The sequence below is a fragment of the Mus musculus genome, chromosome 6, assembly GCF_000001635.26.
Source record: "Mus musculus strain C57BL/6J chromosome 6, GRCm38.p6 C57BL/6J".
NCBI lineage: Eukaryota > Metazoa > Chordata > Mammalia > Rodentia > Muridae > Mus > Mus musculus.
In genome coordinates, this window is record NC_000072.6 from 32,041,836 (window position 1) to 32,059,527 (window position 17,692).

Here is a 17,692-nt window from a genome sequence, read left to right on the forward strand (position 1 = left end):
GCCTTCAGAGGCCAGGCATTAGATACCCTGCAAGTGGATGCTTATGAGCCACCATATGAGCGCTGGCCTTTGAACCCAGGTCCTCTGAAAGAATAATCAGTGCTCTTAAACACTAAGCCATCTTTTCAGGTCTACCTCTGGTTCTGACTATCTTTCTGTCACCTCTTCCATGAAGATCCCTGAGCCTTTCAGGGAGGAATGTGACATGATACGAATGTCCCACTTGGGGTTGACCAGCTGTAGGGTCTCTGTTAATTTTCATCTACAGCAAGAAGTTCTCTGATAAGGAATGGTCAAGAAATTGACTCCTTTTCTTGTCCCCCCCCCCCTTATCTCTGAATAGCTGGCTACTTACCTTCACTACAGAGCAAATGTATTTAATGAAAAAAAAAAAAGTGTGTAGCACCGGTTGGCCCAGTGCCCAGTGGACACTCAATAAATGTTGGTTGAAATGATCCAAACACATGTGAGCCAACCTTGCCTCTTTGTCTTTCTGTTTCTTCTGGTTTGAGTTCCATCCAGGACATGGTGAGGTGTGTCACTCCTGGGCATGTGTGTAGCCTGGAAGCAGCACAATCATTTGAAACAACTTGAAGTCACTTCCAAGTTATTGTTCCCCATAACTAGAAAAGACCGGATCTGTCCTTCTTTGTCTAATTGGGAACTGTAAAGTAGAGGTCTAGGTAATGCCACAGGAGCTCCCGAAACCATTGCAGTTAGAGCCCATCTCTGCACCGGGTGAGAGAGGGTTATGGTTTTGTTTTTGCAGATCAGTGCTCCCCAACATGAGCAAAGGACTGGGTCTAGCAGAACCATAAGGGGCATAGAGCTGGTGCTGCAGCCTCTTGGCTTCTGTTCCTGATCACATCTTCCTTCTGCTGCCAAGAGAAATTGTGATCAGGTCCCAGGTCCCCAAAAGCTTAGCAGCAACCAATTGCCTTCTTGGAAATGAACAATAAGGAAACCAACAGGCTGTTTGATGGGTATCATTCATGGTCTCTACCTTTAGTCAGAGATTGCCTGGAGGAACTGGGCTCTTGCTATTTATGGATATTAAAATCAAACTAACTAGACACAAGCCATTGGGAGAAAGGAGAGGGATTCAAGTTGCAGGTGGGGTACAAGAATAAAGGAGATTCAGGAGACTCAAAGGAAAGGAAATCTCAGAGCTTCATTTTCACAGTCCAAGGACAAGGAGTGAAGATTGGGGGAGGGGAAGTGAAGAAGTAAAGAAAAGAAAGATAGTTGTTTTGGTTTGTTTTTTTTTTTTTTTAAAGGAAAATTGGTAAGCAGGAGCAGGAAGGAACAGTCATGGGTGGAAGAGGAACTCAGACTAAAGAAGGGATCTGACCTTTTCCTGGATATCTCATGAAAGTCACACACACACACACACACACAGATAATGTTTGCATACATTCTGTGTATTTATGGAATCCCTAAAACATGCCTAGAGAACAAGGAGCTCAAGTTAAAACTACTGAAGTAAGGCAGAAAGTTGTGTGCTGACCAGTGAGAAGTATCTGGGGTGGTGTGTAGGTCGTGGACTTTACATCACTGTGACAAACTATGACATAATTAACTTCATGGGGGCAGAGGAAAGACTCATTACAACTCAGGGACTATTGAATCTGCAAGTCCTGGCTTAATGGTCCTTGGTCTATGGATAAACTAGAATATCCTGATGGGAGGAACATGTGACAGATGTTCTACTTGCAGAGGGCAGGAGGAGTCTAGAAAGAAAGAGGCTACATGGGGCAAGATGTGGCTCCCAGTGACTGTTTCCTCCCTGTGTGCCCTATTTTCTAAGATTCACAGAACCTCCCCAAATCATGCCACTAGCTGGGAACGCCTCAGCACATGAGCCTCTGAGCCTTTTATATCTGAAGTATAAAATGTGGGATGAAGGGTTCCCAGAGAAGGAGGCATACTAGCAACTGTTCCATCTCAGCTGTTCTCCAGAGTGCATGCCATAGAGGAGGATCATGACAGGAAGTCTAGGGGGAGGATTCAGAGTTCTGAGAGAACTACCTGCAATGTTGGTGAGAGCCACCATCCTTTCCTGGAACAGGCCATATTCAACAGCCTTCGTCTTTTCAACCAATATCCTTGTCTCTATGCATGAGAAAGAGCTAAAATGCACAACACAACACACTTTTGACTGTGACATGAGTCCTTCACCAGTAGATGCTAGTTCCCATCAGCACATGGGTGACCAATGCTGTTCTGTTTGAGGAATGAACATCTCAGCAGAAGATGCCCAGCAATAATTAGCATGGCTTGCTAGTGTTGAGTGAGCATTTCCCTGTGTCCCTTTGATTGCTGGCCTTGCACTTTCACTGTTACTTATATCTTATTGTGTGTAGATGTATGGAGTGTGAATGTGTGTGTGTTTGCATTTGTGCATGCTGTGCTTGTGCTCATGTATGCATGTTCATGAGGAAGCCAGAGGTCAATGTTGGGGGTGTTCTTGTAAGCTCTTCACTTTCTTATTATTGTTGTCATTGTTGTTGAGACAGGGTCTCCAATTGAACTTGGAGTTTACTGGTTGCTGAGCTGGCTTCCCTATCAACTCTTGGGATCTAAAGGTCTCTGTCTCTTCTTTCCCCACCAACTCCAGTACCAGGATATCAGAAAGATGCTACTTTTTAAATGGGTGCTAGGGATCCAAACTAAGTCTTCATGCATGCACAGCTGGAACTTTACCCACTAAAACACCCCTGGAGCACCTGCCATAGCCTGTTTAATATGTAGTTTGTGTGATGTGAAGGAACGGTCCCCCAAGAGGCAGCCATAAGCCCTGTGTCCACTACTTACACAACCTAGTGCCAGAGACAGTGGGGTTCAAATCTCACGCTGCCAGCCACCATTGATGTCACTTTGGCGATGTTGCCTTGCCCTGAAATTCTATGCAAAGGATACAGCAAATCTTTCAGGATGTTTATGAAGGTCAAATTAAATAACAGACATAAAGATCTTCCTTGGGGACTTTACCAATCATATGGTAGGTTCCAGAACCATTTGACCCTATAGGTTCTTCTTTTATTAATCTGCACTGCTTCTATTTAATGTAGTCTTTCAAAATAATGAGGCTGCATTTACACATTACACAGTCATGCAACGTACAGAAAAGTATGAAGGAGGAGAATAGTCATCCAAACACACACACACACACACACACACACACACACCAAATCATTCTGGAATCCTGTAACCTGGAGGTAACCTCTGTATACACTCTGGTATGTCTCCTGTGTTATTTTTAAAAATTCTAAGGCTCCCAACAGATCTATAAATCCATGTTTAAGTTCAGCCACCAAGTATCCTGTGGTAAGAAGTCCTTTCAATGTGCACATGTTGAGTTGTATGGGCATCCTTCCAGGAGGCAACTTTGATAATCACCCTCCATTATTTTCTCCCAGCAAATGGGGTAGAACAAGAGCCTCAAATTTATGACAAATTTTCACTTTGAAAAGGAACCAGAAGAACACAGCTACCCTTGCTCAGAGTCTGGGCCACCAAGTCCCTCAGCTTCCCCTCCATGCTCCCCTACTGGCTGCCTTCCCTTATTTCTTATCACTGGAAAGTTCTCTGATTGAAATTACCAACCCTGTTGCTTAGCAGTTCATCTGCTCCTGCCTGTTTCCCTCCTGTCCCCAGGAACTGGGGGCCATGTGTTCTTTGAGCCCATATGCTGACAAACCTCTTCCCTCTCAACCTGCCAGCAGCCCAGGCACCAGCCAGAGCCACCTGCTCAGTGTCTGCTTGCCCCCTTCTGACTTCTAAAGGCAAGGTTGGGAGCTGGAGGGGAGTGGAGAGGAAGGGTTGATTCCTCAGACAAAGGGACTCTAGGGCTTTGCACAGACCTCCTCCCACAGGCTCTTCTGTGGTTCTCACCCCTGCTTCTAATTGATCTCTGCTTGGAGGATGCTTTAGGGAACAAAAAACTGGAGGAATGGAGCTAGGGATAGGCAGGACATAGCCCCAGGGAGAGTCAGAACTGCTGAGTTCCACCTAACTCATTAGCCTTGGCTGAACAGGCAGCTGATGCTGAAGGCTGGACTGGAGATGAGGTCTCAGAGTGGAACCTCAGCACCACCTGGCTTCTCTCTTGAGTTATGAGTCTTAGGGTTCACAGCTCCACCCTCTGCTGCTGGACTCTGTCCAAATCTTTACCTAGTTCAATCAATTTGCAATGGTTATTTTGTTAATGACTATGTACGTATATGTGTGTATGGAATAGCTTTCTTTACATATGTCTATCTGGGTTATTTTCTAAATTGGGTGATTGTGTGGATGGAAAGAAGTCATTTTTCTGAAGGGCAAGTCTGAAAATATCTCCTATGAGTGACCCATGCAAGACTACCTTTGCTGAAACTGGAATAGTTAATCTCTGCAAACTTTATTTCATTTTTCCAAAGAAGCAGAGAGCCTTCAATGTAGGAAGGAACCAATATTCCATCCCCTGTTTGCTTAGTTCAGTGCTGAGGAGAGTGTCAGAGGGAGTCAAGGGAGGACACTGAAGGTCCAGACTTAAACACAAGGATGGAAAGAACAGCTCACCAGGAAGAGTTCGGAATGCTTGGTGTTTTTACAGTATGTGGCTGATGCCACCAACCTTGCTACGTATGCAGCCTGGCACTGCACTTGGGCACTGGGTAACACGAAGCAAACATAGCTTTAACAGTTATAGGTGATAACTGAAGAGGAACTTATGTATGGACTGCCCTTGGCCTATCTCCTCTTGACAGCTACCATGGCAACAAGAACCAAATGGGAGTGATGACAAGGACCTAATGGACAGTTGTAAACCCACTGTCAGACAATGATCAAGAACATCCTTGAGTGGCAAGGATAGGTGGGTAGCTATGGAACGCTCCACAGAAACACACACACATTCTCTCTCTTTTTCTCTTTTTCTCTGTGTATATTGGTGTGTGTGTGTGTGTGTGTGTGTGTGTGTGTGTGTGTGTGTTTAGTGGCTGTTCTGCTCCTTCCGATGAAGTAAGGGGTTCAGGAAAAGCAGAAACTCATAGGCACATCACACACTTACTGATTTGGCCCTTGAGTTTAGGAGAGTTTCGCTTTCTTAAAGTGTCAGCAGATACTTTAAGTGTGAAACTCTGAGATACAGGGCACAAGATAGGGGACCTGGCTTCTTTAATGCTGTGGACACTGCCACACTAGTCTGTTTTCTGTGCAAAAGATTCAGGCACACTATCTTTCCAACCCATCTTGATACCCCAAAATTATATGATATTCTCACTTCCTTCATAAGCCTCATAGCATTTAAAGCCTGAAGTGGCTGTATGCGTTCTCCTGCACAGTTGTGCTACAGTCTAGTGAGTAACCCCTCCCCCTCACTGTTAGCCCCTGAGACTGGGGAGACCATTTTCCCAAGAAAACCAATGACAGCAGCGATTCTGACTAACTAATAGCAGTGTAAAGGTAAGCCTTTCGTAAGTCTAAATGAACAGCAGCTTTCACAATGCAAGCATACCAAAATGAAGAGGGAACTCAAATGTTGGGTCCCAACAAGCACTGTGGAAGATGGGAGTAGGGTGGGGATCCAAAGGATGGAAATTTTGTTTCATTTCAAATTATGTAAAGTCTAAGGTGATGACTTTAGAGCTAACCACCAAGAACAGAGAGATTGAATGTATTCCTCTGGAAACAGCAGATATACCAAATAAGATAAAGCTGACTTAGTCTGAGAGAAGCATGCTATGAGAAAATATGGAGAAAGAACCATTGGAGTGACTGTCAGGTCTGTGAGGGATCTGGGATTAACCAGAGGGTACTATGTTAGCTTCTTACTAGCTTCCAGGAAGCATGAAACTCCTGAGTTTTATATGGGATGGAGATAAAGGGTTCTGAAACTCATACACAGCAATCAGCATGAGCACCATACAAGAGCCTGGGTTCCCTTTGTGCCCTATGCCCCATGGGAATGCCTATACTGATGTGGTAAGTGTGCTGGGCTTGTGTTGCGGCTGAGGAAAGCTGAGACTGGGGAATCTACTTTTTTGTTTTTTAATAGCAAGAGGCAAGCTTGCCAGTGGGTCCCAGAGGGAGCCATGGCCTAATTCTGTAAGATTTTTTGGTACAAATGCAACCCTGAGAAAAGACCCAGGCCATGGGCAGTCAGATCCTTGTCTTCTGGGCATGCTCAGAAAAATCTGCAGAAGCTTGAGAGATCTGCTGAGGAGTTTCTATCCAAATAGTTGTAACTACACAATACGGTCCCATAAACAGATCCAAACGCATTAGGGTTAGCAGTGACAGACATTCATTAAACTTGCATTTTAAAAGAGAGTTTGAATCTAAAAGGTATGCCATTTATAAGAACCATATAAACTGTAGTTTCTCTTTGGACCTTAAGTGTTAGCCCATGCTGTATCTTGACTGGCTAAATGTGTGTGTGTGTGTGTGTGTGTGTGTGTGTGTGTGTGTGTGTGTGTGTATGTGTATGTGTGTGTGTGTGTAGAGGGGTATATGTGGACTGTATGCACATAGTGGCTGTGACGTGGCAGTAAGAACATGCAGATTATTTCTGTTCTCTTCCTTTCTCTGTGCTTTGTCAAGTCCGTTCACACCTTTGCAAGATAGATGCCGAGAATTTGCGGTAAGAAGAAATGAAGGAAGCATGCTATGTAAACACTCGCCCAAATAGAACCAACGCCACAAAATAAATATTGTAAAATGTATTTTAGGCAGAATTCCCCCGAAGCCCGAGCTCCCCACTAACTCAGGATGAAGCACGTCATTATTGTATAAGTGAAGAAAGAGAGGGATATGAGGAGACATGTGCCGACATGGAACAGTGAAGATGAATGCCCAGTGAGGTTCAGGAGAATGGGATACGTGTCCAGAAGTGGGAGGTGGTCAGGATGAGGTGACCCTGGCTAGGGAGTACTCTGCTTTGGGCAAACAGTACACATGTGGCTCATGGCATGTGGCTGGTTTATTGTAGCTTGCTTGAGAAGCAGAAGTGTGTGTTTGAGAACTTTATTAGCAAAGGCAGGGAAGAGGGGAAGCCACATAGAGGCAGACGCTGCCTTCCTGGAGTAGGTAGGTGGCTGATCATCGTGGCTATGCAGATAAAGCCAGAAACACCTGCCTAGAAGGGCCCACTTGAAAGCTTAACTCTACTGAGTCTCATGAAAAGAAATGGTCCTGTGTGAGCTGGGTGTTAAGTTACAGGTGGTATGAACAGGCATATTGCTCTTCTGGAAAACTGAGGCTGACTGGCAATAATTGCAAAAGGATGTTTATGTACTGAGAATGAAGAGTCTCATATTGGGTCAGCTGAGGCCAGAGTCCAAATTTAACTCTTTCTAGACACCCCAGAGTGGGAGGTGGTCTGGAGTTAGTTTGTTGGCTATGGCTATGGTTGATGTTGGCTGACTAATTGTGCACATGTGTGTGAGTGTGTATGTGTGTGTGTGTGTTTTGATGGTGTTGTTCTAATGGGAGGGGTTGCTAGGGATGCTAGTTTCGCTCCTTCCCCCACCCCCCTTCTTCATCTTCTGTCAACCCATTCACACCTTTGCAAGACAGATGGGGAAAGACTGCTTCTGTGGAGTATGGGATTTAACACCTGGCTCCCTGGACTTGGGGCCAGGGAGGGGTCTGGTGTATATGTGTCAGGAGCTGTTGGAGAGGCTCCAGAGCATCTGCCTAGGGACACAGTGGACAAAAATCTGGAGATGTCTCTACTGGAGGCTGAGGAGATGAGGAGAGCATCATACTGTCTTGAGGGCTAAAAAAACCACTCACTCACCCAGGCCACGTGCTAACAAACTGTTGGCAGAGGACTAGAGAAAGATATTTTCAAAAGCAGCAGCAACAAAAGTTGCAAAGGACTCCATCAGGACTGCAGACCCCTCTCTGCATCTCATTAGCGCCTGGAGGTAGGAGAAGAGATTCTGGCTGGAGCTGCCTGGAACTGCCTGTACCCAAGGGGTCTGAAAACCAATGCAAAAACCCAGAGTTGGGCTGGGGACAAGCAGGGGCTGCTCAGAGCTTGAAAAAGGCCTCTCGGATGCTGTTTGTTGGTCTGTTCCCTGTGTGCAAGTTTCCATCAGACTCCCTTGCACTTAGAATGCTAGCACTCTGGAAGTTGAGGAGGTAAGATTGCTATCTATACATTATGGCCATACAGGGAGTTCCAGAAAAGACAAAGAGAACTACAGAGGGAGGCCCATCTCAAGTCAGCAAAACCAACAAACAGCAATAAAAACGTATTAGATAACTAAATCCTTTTGTGTGGGGCATTTTTGTTGTTTGTTTCTATTTCTTCAAACGGTCACAACTTTCTCATACATTTGAAATGCAAGCCTTAGCAACAATCTCCATGAAGATGAATTGCCCTGTCTTCAGTCAACTCTTGATGTCATAGCACAGATGTGTCAGTTGGCTGATGGTGACTCTAAGCACATAGAGATTTCTCCCCACCCTGAGCCTGCCACTCACCGCTGAAGTACAGACCCTCCTTTACAGCTAGAGGATGGGCTCCTCTTTCCTCTCTGGAAACCAGGCAAGAAAATTGACAACAAATTCCCTCAGTTTACCCTGTAGAGTTCTTAACCCTCCTTGCTTGGGGTGTCATGCCCCGACCTTTTAAGGAAACTCATCTTGACCTGGAAGTTGGGATGAGATACGTCAGACTATAAGCATCTCTGTCTGTTGACACAAAAGAGTAGAAGCAGGACCAACAGACACAAACCAATAGAAGCAGGGATCACATCTGACCTCAGGATGAGGGTTTCTGCTACTCTAAATCCTTGGGCACAGGATGCTGATCTCTTTAAATCAAATGGATACATATGCTATGTTCTTACTCTATAAAATGGGAATGGGAAGTGAAGAATGACGGTCACAAAGAGTCTGTGATGGTCCACTGGTTGGAGCTAGGAAAGATTTCTTGCTAAGAACCTCATTCCCGCAGCCAAGGCAACCAGAGAAGCTGACAAACGTGGCTAGATTCCAGGACACTGTGTGCCTTGGATGCAGGGTGAGCTGGGGACCAGCCATCTCACTATAGAAAACAGTTGAGTTTGCAATAAGCTTTGGACATCAGGTCCCCAGAAATGGCAATGAGCTTTTGTGCAGTTATTATGCTACAAGGAACTCTTGCCATTGGTTACCTCAAGTGGGGAGCTATGGTAGGTGGGGTTAAGAAGAGACTTGGGCAAATATTTGGCCAAAGTCCAGGTCAGCTGCAGAGAGACACTGTGAACTCACAACACCTGTGCAGTATGCCCAGCGGTAGGGAGATGGTTTTGTTTTTGCACTAGGTTGCACAGGGCATTGTTTGTAGCATTAGTATTGTAGAACATTGCCTGTGTAGGGCTGGAGTAAGAAAACAAAGCACAGAAAACAAAAACAAAAAGCCTGACTGCCTGGTGTTGTAGCTTGCCCAGTTAGACGAGGACAAAGGAATAATAGCTCATCACCCTCACTCCTACTGTCTGTATCACTTCTGTCCAACTGTATAGGTGGGGACCGACTCACCTGGAGAGATGTTGAAGTAGAACTATGAAAACCAAACCCAAAGCAACTTCCAGGAGACTCCAAAGTAAGCCAAGCATGAGTGATGTGAGTGGTCGGTCAGGTTTACTTATGGCTGTGGAGCCAGGAAGCTTAATTTGAGGTTAGTGAACGAACAGCCAAGTCACCATATTTGAGTGGTCCCAAGAGTAACCTGAGAAGAGAAGCCCACCCTTCATCTTGCTTCACCTCCTGGCTCCTTTGTCACCTGACACTTCGCTTCCTCATTGCTGAACTCTCTGGAAGGACCATGGATACTGACATGAGACGAGCATACACTGTTATTCATTCACGTGTCCATGCCTCCTGGCAAGGGTGCGTTGACCTTCAGGAGCTTTCCACTGAGGTACTTCCTGTTTCCTTTCCTTACTTTATCCTCAACTTCCCTTGTCCCCTCCAGCCTGGGCCCTCACATCAAAACGAGTAACGTAAAATGCATTGAGATATCTTTCTCTTTGACTTCCTCTGGGCAAGAGGCTCTAGAAAATCATGAGAAACAATCTCCCAGACTTTGAAGACAAGGCTTTGGGTCCTGGCTCTGAATGGCCACACAAGTGTCTCTAAGTTTCTGTTTCCTTGTTCATAAAGTAGAGGGGTAAGCCAACAGACGTCTCAGGGTTATTGTGGGATAACTGTAGTAGCATGAAGCATGAGTTAGTATAATCTGTGACACATAGCACGTGCCATGAGAAAGCGGAGTGAGATGCTAAGCAGACTTGAATCCCCTCCAGTGTGGCACAGTTAGCCTCAGCAGCAAGGAAATGGAAGCAGAATAAACCATCCTTGGTGCCATGGAAAGAACACCAGCCCCCCATCCATGTCCCTCTCCTCTGCCCGCCATGAGCAAATGGCTAGTAACCCACAGTGGCAGCTTCAGGACAGATGCCTTTGTGTGGAGGAGCCAGATTTGGTGGCCAGGGACTTGGTCCCATGGGGCAGCACAATTGAATTTTTCCTTTCCATCTGACAGTTCAGGACTGGATGTTTCTTTCCAAATGAAGGCAGTTCTGGAAGGTCGTTGGGAACAGCGGATTGTGATTATGCTGGCACATTTTTAATTCTGTCTCATTACAGCTGCTGTTAAGGCTGCATTATAATAATTGCTTTAGTTCTGCTTTGGTATTTTCAGGCTCCTTTAATGTAGCTGTAATCTATGTGTATATTAAAGTAAGCAGAGCCAAAGAGCAGGAGCAGCCTTGTTAGACCAGAGAAATGAATGTTTAGGAGGTGGGATGGGGAGCAGGCAGGCTGGAGAACCTCAGGACAACAGTGGGAGTGGAGGGTCTGGCCCCAAGCCTGACGCACATTCATGCTGTGACTTTGAGCCGGTCCAAGCTGCCCGTGTCAGTTCTCCCATCCATTAGATAAATTTCAAAGGATGTCTTGTAAAGGTCTGAGGAAAAAGCCCAAAGCTGGCAAGCAGCCTGGAGCATGTCAGCATTGGGCCCTCTGGTGTAGCAAGAGCAGAACCCCAGGAAGAGCCTGCCCCTTCCTTTCCAACAGCCTCCAGAAGGATGGTCATATGATCTCTGGGCCAAGGACAGAAGTCACATGAGTGGCAAGACCACCCTACCCCATTTCCAGGGACAATTTTGCTTGGATCACCTTCACTTCCCTTTTTTTGTTCATTTGTTTATTTGGTGTATTTTAGCAGTTGCCATTCTGAAGGAATAGCCTTGACCCAAGCATGTTACCCACTTGACGGTGGCCTTGATCATTGGGGCCTCTTGTTTTTATCCCTCTTTTGTGGTTTGGATGTAAAATGTCTCCCAAGGGCTCATGTGTTTGAAGACTTGGGTCCCTGCTGGTGATGCTGTCTTAGGTGATGGTGGGAACTTTAAGAGGTGGAGCCGTGCTGGAGGAGGTAGATTCATCACTGTGTGCTAGGTCTTGAGGTTAATGGCTGGGCTTCCTATTGGGTGGAGATGAGAATCCCTAGCTCCACTTTCCCACCATGATGTAGCTGTCTACTGCTGTCCTACCTTCTCAGCCGTGAGAGACTGAATCCTCTCTAAACTGGGTACCAAAATAAACCCTTCCTCCTTTAGGGAGGTGTCTGTCAGATGCTGAGTCACAGTGGTAAGAAAGGTAACCTAGGCAACCCCACAAGAGGACAATGAATGTCAGCTTGGAGGGCACAGTGTCCAGTGGCATTTGGAACTCTGCTCCTCAAAAAACACTATGTGCCATAGTGTCTTCCAGGCACTTACTTGGCATGTGACTTTCTTCCTATGAGTCCCATGAACAAAGCATCAGTCATCAGTTTAGATAAGCAAATGAAACTAAGGTCATGCCTAACTAGTGAGGGCTACATATTTGCCCACATCATAAAGAACAGTGTATAAAGGATTGGTACACTGGTTCTCAGCACTGTCTCCTGTTCCCAGCACCCTAAGTGTTCCAATCCTCCATTCCATTTTGGAGTTCAGGTCTGGAATTCAAGCTTGTCAATGAGAATGACTGTTGAAGTTGACACACAGGTTTACATTTTATATCCAAACCACAAGAAAGGGATAAAAAGGAGAGGACACAATGACCAAAGAATAAATAGGCCTCCATCAAGTGAACAACATGCCTAGGTCAAGACTGTCCCTTCAGAATGGCAACTGCTCAATTACATAAAAAAAAAATGTTGTTGTTGGAGTGACCCACAGTTCAGTGAACACAGGACTGTGTAGCCTAGGAAGGGGACCCAATAGGGGTGTGACTAAGCATACTCTTAGAGCAGCGGAACCAGGTTGTTAGGCTCTGGGTTCTCTCCCAATACTGCCTTTACCTTACAAAGGACACTGTCAAGGAAGTGAGAGTCATGGAAAGTCTTTGCAGGGCCTATTCACCTCTACCTCCTTCACCTTGTATTTGGGTCAGGCAGTACTCAGTTACTCATGCAAGATTCTTTTTTTTTTTTTTTAACATTTTTTGTTTATTTTTATTTTTTATGAGTATTGTTTTATTAGATATTTTCTTTATATACATTTCAAATGCTATCCTGAAAGTTCCCTATACTCTCCCCCTACCCTGCTACCCTACCCACCCACTCCCACTTCTTGGCCCTGGCATTCCCCTGGACTGGGGCATATAAAGTTTGCAATACCAAGGGGCCTCTCTTCCCAGTGATGGCCGACTAGGCCATCTTCTGCTGCATCATATGCAGCTAGAGATATGAGCTCTGGGGGTACTGGTTAGTTCATATTGTTGTTCCACCTATAGGGTTGAAGACCCCTTCAGCTCCTTGAGTGCTTTCTCTAGCTTCTCCATTGGGGGCCCTGTGTTCCATCTTATAGATGACTGTGAGCATCTACTTCTGTATTTGCCAGGCACTGGCATAGCCTCATAAGAGACAGCTATACCAAGGTCCCTTCAGCAAAATCTTGCTGGCATATGCAATAGTGTCTGGGTTTGGTGGCTGATTATGGGATGCATTCCCAGGTTGGGTAGTCTCTGGATAGTCCATCCTTCCATCTTAGCTCCAAACTTTGTCTCTGTAACTCCTTTCATGGGTATTTTGATCCCTATTCTAAGGAGGAATGAAGTATCCACCCGTTGGTCTTCCCTCTTCTTGATTTTCTTGTTTTTTGCAAATTGTATCTTGGGTGTTCTATGTTTCTGGACTAATATCCACTTATCAGTGAGTGATATCTAATGACTTCTTTTGTGATTGGGTTACCTCACTAAGGATGATATCCTCCAGATACATCCCTTTGTCTAAGAATTTCATAAATTCATTGTTTTTAATAGCTGAGTAGTACTCCATTATGTAAATGTACCACATTTTCTGTTTCCATTCTTCTGTTGAGGGACATCTGGGTTCTTTCCAGCTTCTGGATATTATAAATAAGGTTGCTATGAACATAGAGATGGCTCAGTGGTTAAGAGTACTGACTGCTCTTCCAAAGGTCCTGAGTTCAAATCCCAGCAGCCACATGGTGGCTCATGCAAGATTCTTGTTCATCCTGCTCCATATTTAACTACTTCCATATGGAGGAAGAGATCTTGCAGGCTTTTCCAGTGCCTTGCTCAGTTACAGCTCAGGAAGATCTGTAATCCTTCTTCAGTGCCCACAATGGAAACATAACCCATTGTTGTTCCAAATCTACAGACCTGGGTCTTCTGAATGTTCAAGGAGGCTGAAGGGTACTGCTTCTCTCAGCTTCTCTGATGCCTTGTAGCCTTGGCTCTGACTCACAGTAACAGATAGCCCATTTTATCCCTGAAGGAGTCATCATCATTTAAAAAGTCTTCATTATCATGCATCAAAGTCTCCCTAATTATCCTGTTTTAGACTTTGGGAATTAACCTACTTTGTCTTAGCTACTTTTCTATTGCTGTGACAAGACCACATGACCAAGACAACTTATAGCTTTCATTGGGGATGTATAGTTTCAGAGGGTGAATCCATGACCATCCTAATGAGGAACATGGTAGCTGGCAGGGAGGCAGGAAGGCTTGGGACTGTAGTGGCAGCTGAAAGCTAATGAGGAATAGTGTGGGCTTTTGAAACTTTAAAGCACACTCCCAGCGATGATTCTATTCAGTAAAGCCACACCTCCTAATCCTTCCCAAACAGTTGTAACAACTAGAGGCCAAAACATGCAAAACACCACCAATATCCCTTTTACGCAATAGTACTTTGTGACACAGCTAGACGTTCTTCTGAGCCTCTTGGCTGCAAGATCCTTGGATTCCTTTTCTCTTATTTCTGTCCAAATGTTCCTTAGAGAAGAAAAACAAAGGCTTCCAGCCTAAATGATGCCTATAGATAGCTTTTTCTTTTTCCCATACAGCATTATAGTCAAAATTTAGGGGTGACTGCCAGTACCAACTAGGCTGAGACTTGGAGAACACAGCTATGGCTTGGTTTTTGCCTTGGTGAACTGTCAGTAACATCCACAGTCAGGAAGTAGCAATGGTAGATATACTATCTTCCTCTTTTTTCTTAAATTAGTATCATAAGTACATTCACATTTCAGAACAAATGCTGTCCTGCTTCGACCATCAGAGCTGTGGGACTCACAGCCCATGGACTTAGCGCAACATCAATCCACTCCATCCACATCTCCTTTCTCACTGTGTTCCATCTCTCTCCTTCATCTTCCTCCATCAAACTATACGGTTTACTCCTCCTATCCTGCTTTCTCCCAAGAACAGGGCATCCCCCTTAAACGAGGCCCTTAATTAGTTAATAAAATTCCCTCCATGACACAGGCTGCTCTCCCCCAGAAAACCAGTGACAGATATGAGCACCATTTGGTCTAATTAGTTCTGATATTTCACACAACATATTTGTGAGGGGTTTTTTTGGAGGTGGGGGTGAGGCAGGGAAAATGCTTCTATTAAAAGAACAGCAGGGAAGCTTGGATCCCGGGAGAGGAAGAGTTGGGGTCTTTTGTTAGTGTAGAGAGCCTTTGTGAACACTTGCCCTCTGTTTCTCCTTGCACCTCCCTGCATTAATTGGCCTGTCCAGGGCTGAGATTCACACCTCTCCTTATTCCAATGACATGACATCCTGATTGAGGGATCTTTTCTATTTTGGTGGCAGAGATCTATACAGGATGATGAGGTAACCCCAGAGGTGGCTTAGCTATGAAGTCCTAGAGAGCTGGGGCACAGTGTTCTGGGACCTGGCTGTGTCTTACACTTTGACATTGGAGTGATTATTGGATTCTTCAAGGCCACTTGGCGGTCTAAGGGCTATGTGTCAGGGCAGAGAAAGGGAGATGGGGTACGGGCACACCTTGAGCTGTTAGGATAGATGTCTCTAGAGATACAGAGTATTGACTATTATGAAGTGTGTAAATTAGGAGTTGCTCTTGACATAGAAAATCAATCGTCTCTTCCTCTGTCACAGTTGCCATCGTCTGTTTATAACCTACAAGTTTTAAGAGCTAGGTTTACCATTCCACCATGATGAGCTGAATGTGCCCTTTGTCTTCTTCCAGCATGGCTCCAATTCCACGAGCCACCTTGTAAGACTGCAACTGGGAGTGGACACTGGCTCTATTTTTTTATGGAATCTAATCCAGAGTCTATGATGGCCCAGAAATCTTGGTAAAACTAGAAATAGAGAGAAAGAAAAAAAAAAAATCAAGCTTTGTGAGAGTTTATGGAGGAAGCTCTGGGATAGGACTTAGAACTCTTGGGCTCCTGATAAAACGATCCCTATTTCGCCTTTGGGTGATGACATCCCCTCTCCCGACCAGCTCACTCATCTAAGATGCTGGAGTGGAATGAACGAGCTTCACTGTAGCTCTAATGTCCATGGCCAAGCATGAGGGAAAGGGTTGTTTTAGTCAACTTATTAGTGTAGGGAATGGGTAAAGCCAGCAAGATGAACCTGCTACCCAAGTTTGTGAGATCCCTCAGAGATTTCTACAAATGTTGACCCCTTAGTCTACCTCTGTGTGAGTGAGTCCCTTAGAAACCAGTGCCCCATCTTTCCCTGCTTCCCAACATTGTGGTGATTTGGGTACCTGAATAACCTGCTCTTGTCTAGGTTTATCTTGCTTTTGACTCTCTCTAGCTGAGCCCTACCTGTAGTGGCTATCTATTATAGCGACCCCTAAACATGGTGTGGGTGCCCCTTATGAAGCAGGAGGCTCACGAATAAAAGTCTTCCTTCAGGTGGGACTTCAGAGTGTGGGCTGGGAAGTTATCCTACCTGTGGGTTCCATCTCAGAATCACCAGACAATGTCCTGGTCTTCCTCAGTGTTCATTCCTCCATCTAGAATGCTGTGGTAGGGTTAAGAAGGAAAATGGATTCTAATCGTCAGCCCCATGCCTGATTCCAGTTAATGCTCAATGTATGGTAGATATTGTTATGTTGATGATACATGTGGTAAACTGTTATGGCCCCTTCCTTTCAATCACAAGTATTGTCTGCCACCTATCCCAATATATCGCTGTGCCCTTTTATGAGGGACTAGAAAAAAAATGTCATTTAATTATCTTCCTCCTCTATGAATTCCAAATTCTGTTTTTTAAAAAAAGGCAAGAAGTCAAACAGAGGATTTTAAAATTAGCTTCATGGTTGGCAAATTAGAAGAATTAGAAGAAGAAGATTACACTCAAAGATCTTCTCTTTAAATCTTCTCCTCTAGTTCAAGATCTGGAGTCACTCTAGAGGAGCGGTGAGTAAGAGAAAGCAAAGAGTCTGCAGAAACAAGCCTGCTGCAGAAGAGGGCGCAGAGAGAAGCCTGCTGCAGAAGTGGCTGCAGAGAGATGCCTGCTGCAGAGAGAAGCCTCCTGGCCAGAGAAGCCTGCTGGAGAAGTGGCTGCAGAGAGATGCCTGCTGCAGAAATGACTGCAGAGAGGAGAAGGTTGCTGTAAAAGCCACTGTAGAGACAAGTGTAGCACCTTATCAGGGCCAAGAAGCCACCTTCTCACCTGACCCTTGAACATTCTACTCTCCCAGTGAGAGAGAGGTGCCGGAGGGATGGGCAAGAAGGTGGCAGAAGGCTTCCTTCCAGGGCTTCAGCAAAGTTTGGACTAGGATGAGGTAGAAAGGCATTAAAGGTTCCCACAGCTTCCTGCTAAAAATGTTTACTTGGGGAGATGGCAACTACGGCAGCTACTCCAAAGCTGAGAGGTCACCGGGGGTCTTCCAGATGCTTCGCAAAGTTATTTTCAAAACCCCTGGATGTCTTCCCACAATACATTATAGTATACACATTTATTATATGTTATTGTACATAAGAGCAATATGTGGTAGTGAAGGCCAGCACTGGGGGATACATTCAATGGTAGAGGCTTGGTTAGCATGCATGGAGTCCTAGGTTTAATGCCTGAATGTTGAAAAAGAAAAAACATCCTGTTAACCACAGAGTCGGAGGGTGCATAGGCAACAGTGAGGGAGCCCTGCACAGATCAGTATCTCCTCACTTCTACCAAGCCCACAGTCAGTTTTTATGCTCATAACACATTTTAATACAATTTTTGTAGGTTTGGTTTATGGATCAAGGGAGAAGCTTATTATGTCCCATACTATAGTGCTATAGAAGAATTTGTTTTCAACTGTTCTGGGCTGTGTGCTTTGGAAGCCAGCCTCCCCCACCTGCACCCCCACCATGTCCAAACCAGGTTGTGGAAGTTTTCAGTCAACAATGTCTCTATCCCCTCCAGTTCCTGTTCTTTTCAAAAGCTGCC

The 17,692-nt window shown here is 45.2% G+C and overlaps 1 protein-coding gene across 1 annotated transcript; it reads left to right on the top strand.

Moving 5' to 3' along the window:
* Positions 1 to 8,452: 8,452 nt before the first annotated feature.
* On the top strand, positions 8,453 to 17,227 carry 1700012A03Rik (RIKEN cDNA 1700012A03 gene). Its single transcript, NM_029587.3, has 3 exons — positions 8,453 to 8,536; positions 9,498 to 9,895; positions 16,648 to 17,227. The coding sequence occupies exons 2-3, from the start codon at positions 9,800 to 9,802 to the stop codon at positions 16,942 to 16,944; spliced, it is 393 nt and encodes a 130-aa protein (NP_083863.1). The 5' UTR covers positions 8,453 to 8,536; positions 9,498 to 9,799; the 3' UTR covers positions 16,945 to 17,227.
* Positions 17,228 to 17,692: the final 465 nt, after the last annotated feature.

Excerpts from the sequence above, each read along its gene's own strand:
- 1700012A03Rik (NM_029587.3), top strand. The coding sequence starts at position 9,800 with ATGGATACTGACATGAGACGAGCATACACTGTTATTCATTCACGTGTC. Across the intron at positions 9,896-16,647 it reads TTCAGGAGCTTTCCACTGAG|TTCAAGATCTGGAGTCACTC; the intron begins GTACTTCCTGTT and ends CTTCTCCTCTAG.